This window comes from Convolutriloba macropyga, chromosome 5 (genome assembly GCF_964194025.1).
Source record: "Convolutriloba macropyga chromosome 5, txConMacr16.3, whole genome shotgun sequence".
Taxonomy (NCBI): domain Eukaryota; kingdom Metazoa; phylum Xenacoelomorpha; order Acoela; family Convolutidae; genus Convolutriloba; species Convolutriloba macropyga.
The window spans coordinates 8,451,197-8,473,031 of NC_134472.1; the positions used below are offsets into that span (position 1 = coordinate 8,451,197).

The following is a 21,835-nucleotide window of genomic DNA, read 5'->3' on the forward strand; positions in this document are numbered from 1 at the left end:
ACAAGTTTTTTCACTTACATGTTAAGAATTTGCTTGATCACAACAGAATTTTGTCTTGTGAACAGGAGAGCATCAGTTTCTCAGGCAGTTCTTTTAGTGAATTTTAATGGAATTGCTGATTTCAAGAAAAGGAAATGAAAATAGAAAGTTTAGGGACTATTGACGTTCGTTGCTTTGCTGGCTTTTCTTCTCTTATACCGGAGATTTGTTTATAGCCAAAACTGAATTGTGTTTAATATTGTTTGGTTCTATAAACAATGCATAAACAATGACAAAAGCTCTGAAATTGACTCGAAATTTTACCATGATATTAGAAATTTTTTTGCTTCTCATTGCAAACTCCCATTCTTGATGAAGTTTGAAGAGATGTTATTGGAATGCGTTTTTTGTGTACTTCACGCAAATTTTGTGCGTCCCAGCACTGGACTGTAATGAAAGGTAGTTTCGTTTTCATTTGCAGTTTCAGTTTTTTAGCTTATAACCCTCAAATGAACATTTGTTTTCCATGTTCCAACGTAAACTGCAGATCTTTTTATTAAGTTTTTCTTTTTTTTTCTTTCCAGAAATGAAATTAAGTACGCAGCCATTTTGTTCTTTATAATAATTTTATAAAGAAAACTGCCTCCGAACGTTTATTAATTAAGTTAGCAACGTTTTTCATAAAGGCGGAGTCTGTTTTCTTAGGAAGCAAAATTCCCCTTATTTGCTTTTATATATGCAGCACACATTGTCAATGGTTTGAATTTTGACCAAAGCCTTATTCTAGTTTTTAATTACTCTGAAAGTTAAAAGTGCCTTTAAATGTATCAGAATTTTTGTTTTTTTTTCCTGCATAGAAGGAGAGTAAAAATTTTTTCTATCAAGACATAGAATCCCTAGTCAAGACCAGATGGTTATCTTGCAAGATCTTCCAAGATTCTTGCAAAAAATGGTTATCTTGCTCGATCTTGCAAGAAAATGGTTATCTTGCAAGATATTGCAAGAAGATGGCTATCTTGCAAGAAAAATGGTTATCTTGCAAGATTCTTGCAAGTTCGTTCCGGTCGAGCTCCGCTATCATTGGCTGTTTTAGACGCATTATCTTTCATTTAGCGCAAACTATTACCAAAATATGGTGGAATGAGTTTTCAGAGATCATTTGAAACAAAATTTATACCAGATATCTGTATTTCATTACAGCCGCTGCGAATAATACTGGATACTCTCATTTATTTACATTAATTCGTGCTTCAAATTTCTTGTTTTGCTACTATCGAAAACAATTTACTTTCTTTTTCTAAATTGACTCAATTTTTAGTTTGAGCGGAAGAAAACAAAGTTGATGCTATTTTGGTTGTAATTATGTATCAAAATGTAAAAAAAATTGATGGGAAGCAATGTTCGCGTCTCATTTTGATCTTGTTCGATCATGTTCCATTTAATTGCATATTTGCAAAATGAATGGTTATCTTGCAAGATTTTTGCAAGACAAAGAGTTATCTTGCAAGATCTTGCAAGACTTTGGAAGAAAATCTTGCAAGACGATGTATCGTCTTGCAAGATTTTGCCAGACTCTTGCAAGATAACCATTCGTTGTCGACTGGGATGAGACTAAAAATTTATTCCGTCAGTTGGCTGCACCCCAACCCCCCACACAATATACACAGGCACGAACGCACACACACACATATATATATATATAAACACACACACACACACACACACACACACACACACACACACACACACACACACACACACACACACACACACACACACACACACACACACACACACACACACACATACACACACACACACATACACACACATATAAACACACACACACATACACACACACACACACGCCTCTTTCTCTCACACACACAATCAATTAGCGGATACTCACTAAATGTATTTAAGGTAAATTTACCTGACTAATCGCATTAACTTACCTGAAACTTTAAGATAGTTATGACGTGCCTTAACTTATTTGAAATTCACTTTAAATCTTAAGTGGGTACTACTTTAAAACTTTTAATAGAGACATTGTAACTTGAAAATTTGTCTTGATCCACTTTACCCTTTTTGTCAATTGATTGCTGAAGGCGACATCTTTTGTTGACTATAATAATACTTCACAAAAAAAAACGTGTCTTCTTTTAATCGTCGATTCATTCAAAAAAGTTAGGATAATTTTACCTTAGCATCGTTATGCTAAATTTTTAGATTTTCACCTTATCTCCTTTAGGGTAAAGTTAAGATGACGTTAACTCTGTTAGGAAAATTCAACCGAACTGTTTTGGTGCGTACGAATCCCACAGTTCATTATCCTATTATTAATCTTAATAAACTATGTGCAAAATAGGTAAACAGGTAAAAATGCCAAACGAGCGCCAAAGTTCCACTGACTCTACTTGTAAATTGCAAATCTGTGCTTTAGGTACAATGGCAACACCAGGAAGATTTTTTTGTTTCGACAATCCTGCTGATTTGTCTCTCTGATCATCGCGCTTTTCGGCTAACGGATCATACTTACCTCTTCTCTACCTGTTTAATGACATAATCTGGATAATTGGACAAAAAGGGGGAGAAAATAAGCTGAAACGTTCCTCTCTACAGCCGCCGCTCTCTGATTGGCTAATTATTTCAGCACCTCTCTGGAGTGATCTTATAGTGAAGATATTGTTTCCTTATCTTATTTCAAACACTTGTAATCTTTTCCATGTGAAAATTTGCGCAACATTTTGGCAATTTTTCTTTTCAAGCCGTGTTAAAAAGCGAGTTTTTCTTTTTTAGTTTTTTTTTACAAACCAGTTTGCTTAATTGTTCAAAATTTGTTTATCGATTGCGCGAGTTAAACAAAAATTATTTTCTAATTTATTAATTTTACTAAATAGTATCGCAAAAGTGTTGGAACAAGTTTTAGACACAAATTTGTTTATTAGTTTTCGAACTTCCTGGTTTTATTAAACAGCCTGCAGTTTTGCGCGGAATCTGAAAATTTTCTGATAGTGATCCCAAAAATGGATTTGGCTAATCAACAAAGTCAACAACAACAACACCAGCACGCGTTAATGTTGTACCGAAGATACTTAGACCAGAACTACAACGTCCAAAGGTATGTATGTACTGTACACACGAATGTAAACAAATTGTAAATTCTTGATTGTTAAAATGTTTGGTTTAAAGTGATGTTGTTGTAATTGTTTATTTAAAAAACAACACCTTGAAATCCTGAAAGCTGTGCTGCTAGGCCGATGCTTTTGTAAACAGATCATCAATTAGCAGTTAATTTTAATTACGAAAATGTAAGAATTATTAATTTTGTGAGATAATTTAAAAAATATTCGTTAATTTTTTAATTTTAAATTTTTAAACAAAAAATTCATATCAATGGATTGTTTTGTTTTTCTATGATTTTGTCCCCATTTGTAGTTTAGGCGTATTTTAAATTTTCGTCTTAAATGATAATCGGTTTTAAAAATAATCAGTTGGAAAGTAGTGCCAAACAGGGACTGTTTGTTTAAGAGCCAACTAGTTAGATGGCACATCACTTTTTATTAATTTTCATTATTAAATTTTCACTATAGTGTTAGGTGATGTTTATTTAGAGCACTGCTCTTACATTGCGTGAACCTTTATTTGTTCAAGTGATATTAGAATCTTTTCAACTTATCACCCATTAATTAATCTCTCTTCATTAGGCTTTGAAGTACCGCCCGAAAAGCACACACGTCACACGTTTCCTTCCAAACCAACTTGGCCAAATTTTTATTAAATTTTTACAAAAATTATAATCTTCATTCTTACAAGCCACCACCTCTTTTAAAGTTGCTTCAACATCAATATTGATTTTGTGTTATTGAGTTTCTAAATTTGTCCTCTCTCCAAGATAGGAAAAACAGAAAATGGATCTATCCTCCAAACACAATAAATGGTGAGTTTCACGTTATGTCATAAAAAACAGATCTAATCTTGTCAACGCTCAAAGATTCATTTTTAAAAAATTTTCAAATTAAATTTTGAAATTTTCACATGATAGCCATACATGCCATATGGGGAGGGGGGAGGGGGGTTATAGTTTAGTGAGAAACACTCTAAGTGTGCAGCATGTTTTTTGATTCTTCGGCATGAAATTAAAACAAAGTAATTAAATGGGAATAATGTATGTGATTTATGACCAAATAAATTAGTGAGTTGTTTTGTTACAAGTAGTTTCAATCTTTTAGGGGTGAACAGACAAAACAGTCCCAGACAAAACAGTCCCGGACAAAACAGTCCCAAATAGCAAAATATTCCCAGACAAAACAGTCCCAGACAAAATAGTTCCAAGAAACATACGGGTAATAGCGACTGCTAATTTGTTGTCGGATTATTGAACGAACATTTCAAAGTACATTGGGTATAATGGCATTAGGTACATTTTATTTGGGACTATTTTGTCTGGGACTGTTTTGTCTGGTTTCTTGGGACTATTTTGTCTGGGACTGTTTTGTCTGGGAATATTTTGCAATTTGGGACTGTTTTGTCTGGGACTGTTTTGTCTGGGACTGTTTTGTCCGGACACGCTTTTAGTTCATATACTGAATTTAGTTCTTGTTTAAAAAAAGAGTGTGTACGTGCAAGAACATCAAACTTAAGAACATTTTCAGACGGATTTTGGAAGATTCGGAGTTAGAATAACATGTATAATAGTTGTCGAGTTTTCCTAAAAAATGTGTTATAGTCTTAATCAATCATTCTACAGTTAAATTGCTCCAAATTTGGGTATATTGTTTGAAATTTGTTTATTTTTGTTTAGGAGAACAAATTTTTTAGGTCAATAAAATGTTTTTGTCAATTTTTTTTATATCTTTAGGTTGCCCCAACTTTACGAACAAAGTGGCCTGGCACACCCTGGTCTCCCACCTGTCAGCTCTGCCGCCAACCCACTTCTCAACCCAAACCCAAACACCCAATCACTGACCCCTCGTCCATTCCTTGGGGCGGCTGCTCAACCACTGCCCCACCCATTTGCTAGTGGGGCCAATCCTTTGGGGGCGTTGACCAGTTCTCATCCGGGAGGTCTACCGGTGATGGATTTGACGCCCTCTGGCGCTCAGCGGAGTGGTTTGGCAGGTCTTGGACAGCAAAATGCAATTCAAGGTACCTGAGTAATTTGGTTCAAATAAGTGCTGTTTGAAAACTCAACTTAAAATGCTGTTCTAACTAATGAATTTTCGTAGATTAAGAAAGAGAAAAGCGAAAACTAGAAAAATCTTTTTATTTTGCATTTTTAACAATATGGCGAGCAACGCACTTCGATATTTTGCTTTTTCGGGTTACAAATAAGACTCAATTCCCAATCAATGAATGCTTAAGGGTAGAAAAAGGGTAGCAAATTATGTGCAAAAAATTATTCAATTTTAAGAATTTTTAACTCACGCAAGAAAAGAACTGAAAAACTTTGGCTTCTGTCCGTTTTATTATGAAAACCTACTAATGGCTTTCCCCGATTAATTTCTAGAAACGAAACTTGCCTACTTCAATGATACATTCGTATTTCACTTTACAAGGATTGATATACACATACTTCCGATTGCTTACACGTCCTATTATTCAATTGTTCAATGTAAAAATTGTTCTTTCCAGGTTTCTGTTAATATGGGCTGGTCTTCTGTAATTATTTCTGGTGATGATACATTTTACAAAACATTTAAAATCATACATTTTCAATGGTTCCAGGCGCAGCAAATGGCAGCCCGAATGCCCTAGCAGCAATGGCCGCAGCTGCAAATCTGAACCCGTCAGCTGCAGCCGCGATGCTATTTTCACCCATGTTGCTTCAACAACAACAACAACAACAAACTCAAAACAACCAAACCCAGACACAAGGAACTCCAAACAACGGTAACCCTCAACACTCCGTTGCAGGAATGTTACCTGGCGGGACACCACAGGGAATTTCAACAGCAGCAGACGATAGAGTGAAACTTGCGGCACTTCATAATCACATTTTCTATCTGCAGCATCAGCACAGACAGCAACAAATAAACTTTTTAAACGCACAGGCAAACAACGCTGCAGTTGCGCTTGATAAACAACAAAATGATGCTCAACAAGAGCAGAAAGTGTCTCCGAACCTGCTGAAGAGTCCAGACAGTCAAAATGGCAATGAGAACTCGACTCTTGACAGAGCGAAGCATTTGGAAACTTTGAAAACGAGCCCTTTAGGATCAACTCAGAATCTGAAAAGGTAAAGGGAACATTTGATTAAGAAAGTCACGTATTTTTGGTTGACCATTTTTGTTCTCAAAATAACTTTCTGCCATTTTGGTTCTTTAGGGACCACAAAATTCAAAAGTTTTGAATAATTTTTGAAAGAAAAGTTAAATATTTTAGATGGCAATTTTACTAAATTATGGCTTCAAGTTGCGCCTGCGCTGCTCTTTAGCAGTAAACTACCAGTCCAGTAGCACTAAACTATGAAACACAGTAATGTTTCAAGAATTTTTAAAATATGTTTCAGATATTTTTTCCCATTAACATTTTGCAACAATTTTTGAAAGTCATAACTTAGAATTAAGTCTTTCTTCAGTCGTTAAAAAATTCTTTATTTCATAATAATTCAGCATTTAATTTCTTCTCTTTCAGAAGTTTGGAAACTTCCCATTCAACTGATGAAACACATGATTTTGACAATGATATGTCTCCCAATAGACCAGGAATGAACAAGGAAGCAAAGTTGAGTTGCAGAACGTCCCCCACTTCCGCAAAAGTGGGGAAAAGTGCTGGCGATGACAGGCGAAATTCCCACTCTTCAAGTCCTTCAGCAGATGTTTCATCATCGGCTACCTGTGCCACTCAACAACCATTAATAACATCTTCAACAACAACAAACAAACAAGGTGATTAATTAGTAAACAAGCATATTTTTCTGCGGATTGTTTTATGCTAACTTTTTCATCATTTTATTGCACTTCAGAATTTTGTTCACTTGAAAAATGAGCAAATTTTAATTTTTATGCAGCATTAAAATGTGTTCACAAGCTCAAAAGTTGAACAAAATTGCAGTTTTAAAGCGCAAAACGGAAGTTGCATTTCGCTTTTATAGTTTTTGGCGGCTATTTATTAATGATTAAAAGCAGGTGAAACCAAGTGTAATATTCCTGTCACCAATCAAGATTTTTATACAGTTAAACCGTGTATTTGGCGAGGGATAGTTTATAGTATCATTTCATTAATAATTTATACCAAAATTCAACCAATGAGCTCAACAGTTATGCAAGGTTTTAATGAGACTTCATCAATTAGTAAAGCTATATAATTGATGTAAGAACATAGCAACTTATACAATGCTGATACTGCAAGTATATTACACATTAATTATTCATAACCTCTCCAATATCCGCATATTTTCTGGACAAATTTAATCAAAATCTATCAATTTCACCTGCAATCTTTGTGAATATTTCCGGTTCTATCTATCCAGTTTACTGCATCCAGTTTTCGGGGGGAAATTTAGTAATAAAACGGAGCCAGAAACTGAATTCTGTATTTTCTTTATGATGTTGTTTCTGAACTCGCTTTCAATGAGTCTTTAATGTCACAATCCCCCCACCCCACCCAACCCCATCCATCCCCCCCCCCTCCACAACGTAACGCAAGGCTCGAAAAGGGGGTGCATATTCCTTTGCTGGCTATACTGGGGAGTTGAAAGCACATTTAAGCAGTTTTAGGGATTTATAGCATGGGTTGTATTTATTTAAAATAAAAGGAGGATTTGGCAATGACAAGAGTGTTGTAATCTTGTTGTAATTGAGATTAGATCCCTTTACAAGTTTTGTGGCTCATAAATGCCAATTTAATCACCCCCAAATCAATGGGCAAAGGGTGATGCTAATTAGTGACTTTGCCATTGCGCGCGATTGATCCGAGCCTTAATTGATTTTAAATCTGGCTTCTAACTACTTTATGCAAATTTATAACCCCAACCAATCTAAGTTATCACTTATTTTGTCACCACTTTTTAATCCTAAGATCAGCATAAATCTCTTACGTTTTTCGCTTTAAAAATCAAATTCAACTTCCTTTTATTTCAGTGACTGTTTCCATGGAATGCTCGAGCCTGCCACAATCCAAAGTGGAAAGTGGATTGGGCAAAATTTGCCCAGTTTGCAAGGAACAGGTTGACCCGGCTCACCTGATGGCTCACTTGATTGAAGAGTTCAAGAAGTTCGAAGACAACATGCTCAAATTGAGGTAAGTCTTTCATAATTTGACAAATTTCTGGCGTTGGTTCGAATCCCACCATGGTCGGTTTCATATGAATGCATGTTTTATCAACTTTTTGAAATTTCTATTGAAAGAAATTAGAAAATACTTTTAATCAAGTTTGTTTTCAACCTCAAAAAATTTGCTTAACTATAAGAAAATCAAAGTTTCTTTTAAAAAATCCAAGTACTTAAAATGGAATTTCCAAAGCTTTTTTTGCTTTTATTGATGACTAATACAAGATTTTGTCAAACATGTCATTGTTTGTTGTATGTTGATATTATAGAAATGTATCTCTCATTTGGGGTAGGTAGCTTGGTAATGAGTTTTCTGGTTTATTAACCAGTTATAATCGCCATAAACCAGAGCTATCAAAAATGTGGCCCACTTATGCCGTCAACTTTCTCAAGTACTCAGCAACTTAACCCCAAAACCCACAAATCTCTCTTTGAAACTGCTTCAAATACTATCAGCAGCTTAAATCAATATAACTCTCTCTATTTGTTTCTAGAGTGTTTAAAGATTAGCAATTATTTACAAATAAAAGTTTAATTGTTTATCCTGCCAAATTTTCCCTTCAAACTCAGACAAGTGTATGTTGGCAGTTGCAATTGACCTTAATATTGCTTCCTTTAAACTGTTTAGAAGCCAAGTCGTAAACACTTTGATGTGTTTTGGTTGACCTGGTAGGGCGAAGCTATTAAAAACAAAACGAGGGGGGATCTATGCAACTGTATAAATTGGAGCTAGCATATAAATCAGTCTCGCGAACACCAGTCAATGAGAGAGAATATAGGTCAAACCACCCTGAAAACAGGCGGAAGGAGAATTGACTAATTTTGACACAGAACTGTTTGTTTTCTTCAGAACTGTTTGTTTTCTTTAAGTTTCACCTGACAGGGTTACTCAAAGCTGAGTCATTGCAAAACATCATGTTTTTTAGCCTGATCAATATTATCCGACTCTGATCAGTACGTATTTTCATAATAATAATAATAATGATTCAAAATCTTGAAGTTTTTATATCTATCTTGAAAGCAATCTTGCAATAGGGAATACATACTACTTTCTTTTCGACGATTCTGATCTGAAAAATTCTGAAGTTAAATTATTACAAAACTTGAATCCGTTCACCACTAAGGCTCATTCAAAAACCAAATAATACTTTCTTTATAGGTTTAAATGGATTAGGTTTCGCAATATTATCTGACTATAAACGAGGCACCCAGAAAATTTTGCAGCAGTTTTTTTGCTAGTGTATAGCATATCTATAGGAAATATGAGGGCTGTATTGCTTGGAGAAAATTTTGACTTGATTTCGGATATGACCTGAAAAAATTATTGCATTGGTATCAAAAAACTATTGCTTGTATTAATTTCCTAATTTGCTCATATGAATTTTTGTCATCAAAATGACTGTATTTAATCTCATAGAAAAGAAAACTCAATTAAAAATGTTTGGAAGACTCTGATACTGAATCATTTTCAGCAATGAGATTTTTTTTTGTATTTTAGACACAAATCTCAGAATACATTGAATGGAGGAGGGTCGCAGCTCATTTGCCAAGAGAGACTTGAAACTCTGGCCAGGATCAGGGCAGCCAGACAAGAGCGCATCTCAGGTACAAAAGCCAATTCTCAACTTTGTTCTTTACTTGCACATGACCTCAAAAAGCAACTAAAGTACCAACCCATTGAATCGGAAATTTTAACAATTGAATCTTGGTTGAAAATGTGGCGAGGTCTTAGAAATCTCCAATTTTAAGAAGACTGAAAAAAATGACAAAAAAACGACAAAAAACGCCTGAAAAAAACGACAATTTTTTTGGAATGTTCGTTGAATGGTTGTTCTTAAAACTGAAGATACCGAAGCTCACTTTCGTTAAAAGCTCGACGAAATTGACAATTTTTATTGTTAAAAACCCTGGATTGCTCAAGTAGGTGCAATTGACCAGATATTTTTTTTCTAGGTCTCTCAAGCAAACTGAGACATAACAAGAACCCATTCCCTTCTATGGTCGGAGTCGAGTCTAAAAACTCTACACAGAACAACCACCTGTCAATGGGGGGAAAATTGTCGCCCCTTGAGTTGACGCAAATGTGCCCCAGCAGCAGTGGTGGCAGTCCCTCCCCCTTCAACGGGGCAAAGGAGGGACACAGTCTGGGCTCTCCCCTCTCCCCCAGCTCAGTCATTCGAAGCAGTCTGGATCATTTTGACAAGTTCACAAACATTACCACGGCCAACAATACAGCCAACAAAAGTAACTCGGAAAAGGTTAGAAAATTGTTTATGATTTGAATCCACTAAAATTATAATTATTTTTACTATGAGATTTATTCCATAAATAGGTGGCTCAAAACTTGGTTAGAAATCAACATTTAGGTTTTGCTATAACCAATTAAAACGATTGAAAAAATGTTTTCAGAAAAATCTTGTTGAATGATTTCGAAATTTATGCAAAACCATCTGCCAAGGATAATGAAAAAGGCAGTTTTATTTGAAATTTTTAAATCGTTGAAACGCTACAACTTCTGAAAAGATGCATTTTAAACCAACAATCATGATAATAAAATATATGTCGAAACTTTATAAATTAATAATTTTGATACAAGGCGTCTTCAATAAATATCTATAATCTGTTTTAGGGTCACCTGATTAGGATTTTTGAAAGCCTATTGATGACCTGTCAGATCTTAGCGACGTGTATTAATTTAATAACATGCCCTTAGATTGCGAAAAACAATTGGTTCTTAACCAGTTTTCTATTTCAGGATCTGTCTCCAAATTCAAACAACAGAAGACTGCTTTTAATTGACTCAATTCTTAACAATGAGTCAACTATCTCCAAACTCACCAACTCATTCGAGAACCGAGTTGGCCTTTTGAAGTCCGAAACCAGTCCGATAATTCCAAGTCCTACGGGATCTGTTCAGGAAAAGTACTCACACGACAGTGACGTCACAGATGTCTCGTTCAAACGACTCACATCGTCAGCCAATGAAATTCAAGTGCGATAAATCAGTTAAATCGCCATCCTGATTGGAAAATAATGAAAATTTCTTAGGTGCACGGCACTGATTGCACGGATAGTTTGCACACAAATACATCAATTATTGGTTGAAAAACAATTTTATGAATTTTATTATTTTATGAAAAATTGTGCACAGTTTGTTGATATTGATATGGTTTAGTAGATAAAATGTACACATGAATAATTCTAATTTTAAAAGATTTTTACGTTTTTATCAAATTTTATGCTGCAATTATTATACTCTAGTTGTAGCATCATAGCAGCATTAAAAACACCGTTAAATGTAAATTTTTTGGCCTACACGTGGCCGAAAGTTTTTAACCTATGATTTTAAAAGTTTTCAAAAGTTTTCATGGTTTAACAAAATAGCACTAATTTTTCAAAAGTAGCACTATTTTTTCAAAAATAGCACTATAAATTCTCCTGTAATTTTACACAATAAAATTTCTTATCCGCTCAAATGCGATAAAAAATTCTTCCTATAAAATATAAGAATTCTTTTGAATTTTTTTAAGGCCTAAAATATCTTGCGCGATAAAAGTGCGTCTTGTGCCTCAAAAAGTTGCTGTGAGAAATTAATAACCAGCACTGCTACAAGTTTGAAACATTAATCAATATTCAATTGCAAACAATCTCATGATTTACACCTACAATTTTTTTTACTAAGTAGAGCCAAATATATAATTGATATAAGCAGGTTTTATGCCAACATCAGTTTTTGAAATTGGCATGCAATAATAAACAAAAAATTTCAATTTAAGACGCACGCCATATCAAGTGATTGAGACTCGCGATAATTAAAAAATCTAGAACTATGCAGTCAGATACTTTAAAGTTTTTCTTTTTAAAATTTTGCTTGTTAACAAAGTTTGTAGCAATTATATTAGTCCTCTTGGTCTTTTTTGCAATTTTTCGCGTGACCCATTTGACCGTTTTCCTCAAAAACGGGATAAAAAGTAAAGCGCTCTTAGAGTCTTACGCCTTATTTTCATGATGTTAAGGTCAGTTCTTAATCTTGAAATTTGACCCCTCAGTCCCCCCGCCAACCACCCCCAATCACAACCCAACCCCCCCCCCCCAGGCACGCCACCCAGTTGTTTGTACCCCGTCCAGCCTTCCGAACTCTACCCCCACACCAACTGCGTATGCTCCCCTCTCTCCCCTCACCACTCCACTCACCCCCATGCTAGCATCTCTCCCAAACTGGGTACTACCAAAGCCAACCGTTCGCCGATAGTTTGAGAGCAATATGCACGACGTTAGCCAGTTATGCTGGTAATTTGGCAAGGTGACGAGATTACTATAGAAGAACAATTCAAATCACAGTTATAATTAGTGCACTGTTTCTGATTATAATTTACTTTGCGAGTGCGGTTTTCTATGATTCTAATTTATAATAAATTTTGTTTTTTGTAGAAATTAATTCTATCTCCAAAAAGCCAGTGCTATGATGCAATTGCACAACTGTAACGATAGCATTGAATTATTCTTGTTTCAGAACGTGCATCAGTTGATTCCATTAACGTGTGTTTTTTAAATTTTTAAACTATAAGATGACAAAAAATTAGTAACTTCTTAAATGTTTATCAAGATTGCAAGAATCACTTGAGCAGAAGACACATTTTAGTCACCCATTGGTTTTTAAAACAGCTTTCACGTACAAGCGAAGTCGTAAAGCAAAGAATCCCAAATTATTACTAAGAATGATTACTAGTAATGACCTAATATGACATAGTATGATTACTAAGAATCATTTATATCCTAAAATGCTAGAAAGAAATCAAAAAAAGTTGTACGATTGGTGAACTGGGAATCAAAAAGACTCTTGCGCTATCCTTTCACTTCTTAGTTGCTCTCTCGCACTATAACAACTCACTTTCTTTTAGGCTGCGAGTTTATAATTTTTAAAGGGTGGGTGCGAGTTTACAACACTCTTTAGTCACCATTGATTGTTTTTATATAAACAGTGGCCATAAAAGAGTGTGCTTAATTGTAGTCTAACCACGGCAACAGTGTGATAATGATGTGCAATTGTTGTCATCAAAACTAGAGTTCACTAAAAACACTATCACAAAGTTGTTGCCATTTCGAAGCTATTCAACTGCTAGGCTCCGCCTCGGACTTTGATAATGTCTGGATGGCGATAACCACCGTGTGTAAATATTGTTCACATCACATTTCAATCAATTCCATTTCACCCAATGCCAATTTACCTAATGCCATTTTATCCAATCCACTTTGATGCTTTTGATCAATTATCCAATGTTCGGTTATAATAGACTCATATTGTAGCGAACATGAAACTGAGTATAAAGCTGGTATAGTTAAAGATGGCGAAAGTGCGTGTATGTGGGCTCTTTAGAAAGCGCGTAATTAGGACATTCTATTTAAGATAATTATACCGTAGCTTGGTTGAACTATTTTAAGCACTTTGTTGAAATCAAACAAATGGACCCACGAAGTCTTATCAAAACAAATGTTAGCATAGTTCCAAACCGGATAAACTAAAGGCGTATCGTTTTATTTTAAATAATAAAAGGCTGTAAGAATAGATTGATGAGACAAATAGGAGACCTGATTAAACTGAGTTGTATACATAATCAAAATAGCATAGTTCGGGAGTGCAAAATGGCTAGAACTAAAAATAAAAAGAAAGTCGTAAAAGAGCTGAAACTTTCTCCATACAGGGGAAATCGGGGTCAAATGTCCCCTGAAACTGACTCCGCGCCCCCTCCTTCTCCCGAAGCCTCACTTTTTGAGCCGGGAACATCTGCGGTACAGGCGGCAACTGGTGGGGAGCTAAAAGATAAAGAGAAGAAACGAATAAAAGTTACTAAATTACAAGAGAAAAAGAAACTAAAGACAGTCAATCAGCGAATGGCGGCAACGGGGGGAATTGACTTGGCCGAATTTGATAAAAGGGACCCCGAAATGGCCTTTGCGGTGCGCTTGATGGTTGAACAAGAAGAAAAAGATGAGGGAGAGTTGAAAAACGGAAGAAAAATTGGACTTAAATAAACAAGTTGTATGTATATATAAGAATTAATTTACCTTTCATGCCTTTGTTTCATGTCGCAGCGGTATATTATTAGACAATGCGGTATACCCTCCACTAGCTAGAATTTAAGAACTATGCCGCACCGGATTAATCCTTTGTGAGTCCCAGTTAGACTGAGATGGTAAGGTTGTTCATCGTAGCCAGAGTCATAGTATACATAAATATTAATACGGAAGCGTCGAGCAAATAGTCTAAAGTTGTTGTTTGGAAAAATTTGACCTCCCCGATCCCTCTAGATAAGATTACTTTACCGGGTCTGTCGTAAAGGTGCTGATCGGACCCAGTGCGTTGTTTGACAAACAATTTTTCGAATTCAACCGCCTGCGTGAGATTCCCAGTAATAATGGACGACAGACAGGCACTAAAACAATTGTATATAGGATGAGCTACGTCTAATGCAATAGGCTCATATTCCGAGGTGTCCAATTCAGGGCAGCTAAAAGGAATTGGGCTTTGTAATATATATAGTTATTAAACGGAATTGGATTTTCTTACCTTTTAAACAATTCATAACAGTATCTTCTCTTCTTCTCTAGTCCCATCTCGCGACATAACCGGTCGAGGGTTTCTGGGAGGATAAAAATTTTTGTTCCCATAGTGTGGCGGTAGATTACATTATCATTGCAATTAGAACAATCACGAATAACTGTTTCGCACCATGTCTGAAGATGCATAAACATAAATTTTTGTCAAACTAAGGGTCCTAATTTGTCTCTGGACAGGTGATTATTGGATCGATGTATTGCTTGGGGTCTGCATCGATACCTTCGCACGAGCATTTGAACGATGTAGTACATGAATTTCGGAACCAATCAAGTATAAATGACCATTTTTTGTGTAAATTTTTCGGCTTCGGCGGCGAATACTATTTTTCTCAAATCAATGACAATTCCTGGGGTAAACCCCCTGAACGCAAGTACAGGAAAATCTCGAAGTATGTACGACTGTCCATTTCGATAGAGTATAAATTCAAGACTTTGTAGTAAGGACGATAAGCTGAGAACTGAAGTTTACTTGCGAGAATGCTAGTTTAAAGCAATTCAAATGTTCACATTTTCAAATGAAATTGCCACCTAGCAGAAATTGACTCACGGTGTTCACCTAAATGCTTAAAGTGTATTTAATTAAGATAAGATAAAGTTAGCCAAATAGAAAAAGTTGTAATCAGTTTATCGAGTATAAATTGTAGAGAGAGAGAGAGAGAGAGAGAGCGAGAGAGAGAGAGAGAGAGAAACGACTGAGCTAGGAAGCAGTTGGTTTAGTGGGACTAAACTTTCAACAGTTTTTTAAAAGTTGCAAGACCAGTTAGGAAACTGTGAGCAACTTGGTACAGTAGATTGCGAGTGAATCACGATAACATTTTGAACTTATCTAAAATTTTTGAAGTCGAATTTGTCTCAAGTTTTTTGTTGATTTCGAGTTGCTTTTATTCACTGTGGTTTCTATATTTGTGCTAGTGATCTCTATTCAATTTAACGTTTTTGGGACAAAGCACTTTTAACAGCCGGCAAGAATGGACGAGGGGAAAAACTCAGAAAAGAGACAAGGTAGCACCTGCTTCACCATTTTCTTTTAAACTTTCGGTATTGGTTCTAATTAAGGTTGATCGATCTTCTGCGCAACAGAGACCCCTCACTGATAGCCTAGTTAGAAATTCAGAAGACGACAGTGGCGCTCCTGGGTGGGCATCGCTCCTTTTATATTTCTGTAAGATTATTTTTATCCACTAAGTGGTGAAGTTTTCCGAAATAAGTTAAAACGGAGATGATCTACCTAACGATTTTCTCGCACTGGACAGAGGTGATGAGGTCAGTGATGAAGATGCTCCAGACAATGGCCGCTGGGTTTTTGGACCGGGCAGATTGAGGCTGGATCCATACCCCTCGAAAAAGCACTTTCTCTGGCTAGCTGACACGAATGGTTGGGACAATATCACAGCGATTCGGGCCCTTTCATCTTGTTTAACATCGTGGGCACTTGACGAGTTCACCTCCATGCCTGCTAGATTTAGGAGACAAGTGGGAAGGAATTTGCCGCCAACACTTTTTGAGTAATTGGACCCAAGAATGTCACCTTACAGAGATCAACGCACGGCCAGAGCTGAGTTAAAGGCACTCATGCAGGGTGACAAGGAAGAAATGCGTGAGTTTTCGAGAAGAGTACGGGCATTGGTGGATATCACAAATACACACAGGAACGCCTTGTCCCGAGATGATATGAACGAGGAACAGTTTATTGATGGTTTGTTTGACTCCGATGTTTATGAATTGCTTCTTCGGGAGGATCCACAAACATTCGTTGAAGCTGTAAACAGAGCATTGAGTCTTGAAGCCATTACAAAAGGTTCGCGATATCGACAGCGGAATAAAATATCGGCAATAAGGACTATAGCGGAGGCAACTTCGTCTGACCCGGTTGTGACTCAGCCTTTGACTTCACAAGCATCAAGAGGTGTTCAGGGCACTTCAATTGCACAAATACCACTGTCTAATGATGCGCTTGGGACAAAAATTCACAAACTTGTTGACAGTCAGGAAAAGTTTATGTCAAATATATCTTCGATGATGAGTAAGTTTGTCTCGTCTGTCATACCGGGACCCCGAGCAGAGCAAGCTCAAGCACCTCAGAACACTGGAAAGCAATTGTTCAATCCGTACCTTCCAGATAGTCGATATGGACAGGGATTTGCGTCAGCTTCTCGACCGCAGGGACAATACAACCTTGGCCAACAACGACGACATGGTGGTACAGGCTGTTTTCATTGTGGAAGTTCAGATCACTTCAAGAGAGAGTGTCCACTTCTTAGCAACAGTCTTTTAAACTAGAAAAGGGCCGGGCCCACCGGAGACTTCCGGAGGGAAGGGTTTATACCGGCCAAACACAAAAAATAAACCCAAACAGCGGTTGCCATCAATAACGAAGGATCGCAGTCCAATCAGTTAAGAATGTATCATCAGTTGGACGAACCCCTAGTTACAAAGACGTCCCCAACAGACCAAATGCGTGAGTTGCCTGAGCAAGGAAAAGAGCCATACAGCATTCTAGTCTCGAAGAGTTGAATGACACGAAGCTAGCCCTTCTTATCGATACGAGAGCAAACACGAACATAATCAGTTACAATACCTTGTTTCCTTTGGATATTCCGATTCGAATGGAAAATGATACTGGTAGACTGGAAACAGCAGACGGTAAACGAGTTGACGTTATCGGCAGAGCTAAATTGCATCTACGTTTGGGCGAAATACACACTGATATTGAAGCTTTAGTCACGCATGATGTCGACAACCAAATGATTCTGGGCCTTGAGACTTTAAAGGGGCACCGTTGCATTTTCGGCTTGGATTCTGATCAGCTTTGGACAAGTCAGAAAGAGGGATCAACAGTGCCAATACGAATTGAAGGACCGAAAAGGTTGACAACTTTTATTGAGGCGGTTTCTCATGAACGTCAAATGACTGTGCATGCTACAGAAGTTTCTAATAGCTCAAAAATTGACCCAAACCGATTCGATTGCCTTTGCCAAGACTGTTGAAACACATCTTGATGTTCATTTACAGAATGAGTGGAAACCGACGTCTCAACTTGAAGACTATGTCCAAAAAGTTCTTGAGTTGTCGGCGCCTGATGTGACAGGCAATGACTTGAATGATTTGAGAGCGTTAGGACCAGGGGATAATTCGGCCGGCCCAAAGTCCTTACAGTTTCCCAGTAGTACTTGTAAAAAAGAAGAACGGAAGTGTGCAGGTTTGTATTGACTACTGAAAATGGAACGATGTAACAATCAAAGATGCTTTCCCAATTCCTAAGATCGACCAGTCGTTCGATGCACTGAAGGAAGCAAAAGTGTTTTACTCAATGGTCTTGGCAAGTGGATCTTGGCAGATTCCCTTGGCTCCAGAGCATTGTCACAAAACGGTTTTCCTGACACCGGATGGAGGTTTTTATGAATACGTTCGAGTGCCTTTTGGATCGTCAAATGCACCTGGTACGTTCCAAGGATTGATGAATGAAGTTTTTAGAGACTACCTTTACAAATTTATTCTCATCTTCCTAGACGACGTCCTTGCTTACAGTACTAATAAAGCTGGGAACATTTGCGAACTGTTTTTCAAACACTGCGAGCGCTGAAATTGAAGTTGAAGCTCCAAAAGTGTAAATTATTTCAACGAGAAATTGTAAATCTTAGTCATATTATTGGCAACGGGGGAGTAAAACGTGACCCTGATAAAGTTTCGGCGTTAAAGCATTGGCCAGTAACAAAGACGGTGAAACAGATTCGGTCTTTCGTTGGCTTCTGCAACTACTATAGACGCTTTGTGAGAGACTTTGCACGGATTGCAAGACCACTCACGGATCTCACAAAGAAAGATGCTCGCTTTGAGTGGAGTTCCGACTGCCAATTAACATTTGATAGACTTCGAGTCGAACTTGCTACCGCGCCTGTTATGCAGTTTCCTGGTTTTGATTGCCACTTCATCATTGATACCGATGCCAGCAAAGTAAGTTTAGGAGCAGTGATCTCTAATGTTGTTGATGGTGAGGAGTGGCCAATTGTTTACTCAAATAGGGTCCTCACAAAAACAGAAATGATGTACTCCAAAACCAAACGCGAGGCAGTTGCAGTGATACAGGCATTGAAGTGGTATAAAATATACATATGGGGACTGCCGTTTATCATTCGAACCGATCACGCTAGCCTTCGCTGGCTCTTCAGGCAAGACAATGACGATGATGCAACAGGAATGACGTTCCGAATGTGTCAGTTCCTACAGGAGTTTAATTTCCAAGTCGTCAACCGTGCTGGATCAAAACATGCCAACGCATAGACTCACAAGACGCACAGAGGAGAGCCTTGAGTGGGAACCCGGAGAAAGAGAAGAGATGACCGGAAATTGTCCCGAGGCTGTGGATATAGACAGAGCAATTTCCAAGGCCACTGATCATCTAAGGCTTACTGCTGAGGGTCAGTATAACGAAATAGTGGATCTAGAAGATAACCAACTGCTAGAAAACAAGAAAGAACAGGCCCCAATAACTTGGACTCGCGGGGAATCGGACGTGAGGTTGATGCAAGATGAAGATGAGGCGATCAGCCGCATTCTCTTTTCGGCAACATGTCTTTCGAGCCTCTTTTTAAACTTGCCCACCTCTGCTTTGAAACTTTGTCTTCATGAAGTTGAATTTCTACCTGACGAAGCAGCTGCGGAATACCTGGAGACTCAACTTACCTAATCACGTCCAGCAAGGATGATTTCAAGTTTATCAATTATACCAGAGTGAAAGACCAATCACAAGGCGAACAGATACCTGGATGCAGGAGCTGTCTGATTCGACCCAGTTGCCAGGGAAGGGTTGAAAACCCTATAGGGAACGATTGTTTTATACCCGGATTCAAGAAATTGTCAGGATAATTCAAGCAAATTTGTTATTGTTGAACAGCATCCACTATTGCAGTCTTTGTTTGAAATTTTGAGAACGGTGGAAAATGAGAATATGGGAGTCAAAATTCCAGAAACTTTTGTAAATGCTGCCCACGTGGAGATGATAGAGTCTTTTAGACTCAACCTGGTAGGCTTACCAGAGGGCACAGCTGACCATGGGGAATTGGAATTGATTGACAGGCCTTTCGCGGAACACATTCTTGACAAAAATACGCCGTTCCACTGGAAAGCGTACCACAGTGCACCCGTGCGTACTCAACTTGGTCTGGTAGCTATAACAATTCGGCTCGCTATACTCTGGCTGATTTGGAAAAAAATTGCATGGTGCTAATCGAATGACTTTGTAAGTCAAATCCTTTTTATTTCTTAAATACTAAACCGATGTGCTATTCAGAATCTCTTCTTACCTTATTAGTCAGATCCAACAGTGAAACTGAGGGACGCTAATTGTTAAATTTCGTTTAACAGTGTATCACAGGGATGTTAAGTGTTTTGACCTAACATGGCTCTAAGTTTTGTTTTTGGTTTTTGTGGCTTAGTCTTCATTTGCCGCGCAGTTTATTTTTCAAACTTTTAATGCTTAGTCGTTACCCCGTCTTATAATCTGGACAATTACTAACATGATTCACTCGAAAAAAAATCAATCGGATCCTGAAAGAAAACAGGTTGTAAGGTAAACTAATAAGAAGGTATTAAGGGCTACAGTAGAAGATTGCTCAGTCAAGCGAAAGTCTGATAAGAAACAATACTACGGTCGAAAAATTATTGAGTCCAGTCGAAAGTTTATGAAAGTCTGGGAAGCTAAGACGCGAGCTTAGGTTTTTCTAACCAATTAGGAACTTAGTGTAAGATCGACCCGTCCTGGTACAATTCGGCCTCGCTCTTTCGAGCCAGTTTGAGCCGTTGAAAGGGGGCTGGGGAATTCCCAAGCGATAGTTTGGTATCCTGGCCTTCGAGTATGACTGATAGCAGAAAGAACTCCTCTAGATTAGTCGATAAAGGGTTTTTGGAGACAATTTGAACCATGATACATTCAATGTCCATAACTGGTAGAAAGTCAAAGGGTTTGCTCGTTATCCCATGCGGAAGGATAAAAGCCAGGGTCCTGTTGTTGAAGGCGTCCCTGAAACAGACAACGAGCAATGAGTCATGGGTGAAAGGTTACAAGATTTGGAGTGATACAAAAAAAATTCTTACATGTTGCAATTCTGATAGATGAATTAGGCTGAGTAATTCTTAACTGAATTGTGAGTGAGCTGGTTTATGGTTAAGCAAAGATTTGAGGCTCAGATTGGGATGATGGTTATCTTGAGCAGATATGAAATACGGCTTAATGGAAAGATGGCGTGATCAATGAGGTATTTAAACAATGGGCAAACGTGAGTGAAGTTCCCTTATCGCAAATTAAACATTTATATTTACCTTGTGTAAACAAACCTACAAAACACAATAAGAAGATAAGATAAGAGCATCCGCACTAGCTGGAGAGAATTCAATTAGACAAAACAGCAAACTATGAGCAGCCCAACACCGTGGAGTGATAGTGAAGGTGAGGTAATTGCCTCCAACCGAACAGAAAGGAGCGAGCATGAGTCGGCAAATGCTTTGGAAACGAGAGAGCAAGGCGACCAAAGTATCACAAATGGAAGACATACTGAAACCACGGGGGAATAATCCGCTGTGGTGAGGGGATGGATACCTAGATGGAGCCAAAGGCAAATTCCCCCTTGGACCAGTAGAACCACTGGACAACGATTGGCGTACTGCGTGGGAAGAAGAGGCAACACTCGCGGTGTGAACACATTCAGAAACGCGCACATTGCATACAAGCGCAAGATCGAGCGAGCGTTGGAACGATGCAGAGCGCGCGAAAGATCGCTGCTGGAGGAATTTTCCCTCTTGGAGCGAAGAGAAAAAAGAGTCCAAGAATTGGGATTGTCGCAAGCGACGAAGACTGAGTACTACTTTAAAAAAAGTTATTATCAAAAATTTATTTCTGTTTTAATAATTTATTTTAACTTGCAGGTTTTGCCATCATTCGGATGTATGATGAGAGTAGAGGGGGGAGT

At 37.6% G+C, this 21,835-nt stretch overlaps 2 protein-coding genes across 4 annotated transcripts in view; both read left to right on the forward strand.

Moving 5' to 3' along the window:
* LOC142339107 (uncharacterized) overlaps nt 1–21,835 on the forward strand; it is a 382,233-nt gene that overhangs the window by 85,747 nt on the left and 274,651 nt on the right. The window lies entirely within an intron of this gene.
* Nucleotides 2,748–11,473, forward strand: LOC142339759 (uncharacterized). Of its 2 annotated transcripts, none has more exons than XM_075390015.1 (8): nt 2,748–3,100; nt 4,841–5,127; nt 5,707–6,217; nt 6,616–6,869; nt 8,064–8,223; nt 9,751–9,857; nt 10,206–10,510; nt 11,008–11,473. In XM_075390015.1, exons 1-8 carry the CDS (start codon nt 3,006–3,008, stop codon nt 11,251–11,253), a joined length of 1,965 nt encoding a protein of 654 aa, XP_075246130.1. In that variant the 5' UTR covers nt 2,748–3,005; the 3' UTR covers nt 11,254–11,473. The 2 variants fall into 2 exon arrangements, with proteins under 2 accessions (XP_075246130.1, XP_075246131.1); XM_075390016.1 differs by lacking the exon at nt 2,748–3,100 and adding an exon at nt 3,673–3,919.

Excerpts from the sequence above, each read along its gene's own strand:
- LOC142339759 (XM_075390015.1), top strand. The coding sequence starts at position 3,006 with ATGGATTTGGCTAATCAACAAAGTCAACAACAACAACACCAGCACGCG. Across the intron at positions 3,101-4,840 it reads CAGAACTACAACGTCCAAAG|GTTGCCCCAACTTTACGAAC; the intron begins GTATGTATGTAC and ends TTATATCTTTAG. Across the intron at positions 5,128-5,706 it reads ACAGCAAAATGCAATTCAAG|GCGCAGCAAATGGCAGCCCG; the intron begins GTACCTGAGTAA and ends CAATGGTTCCAG.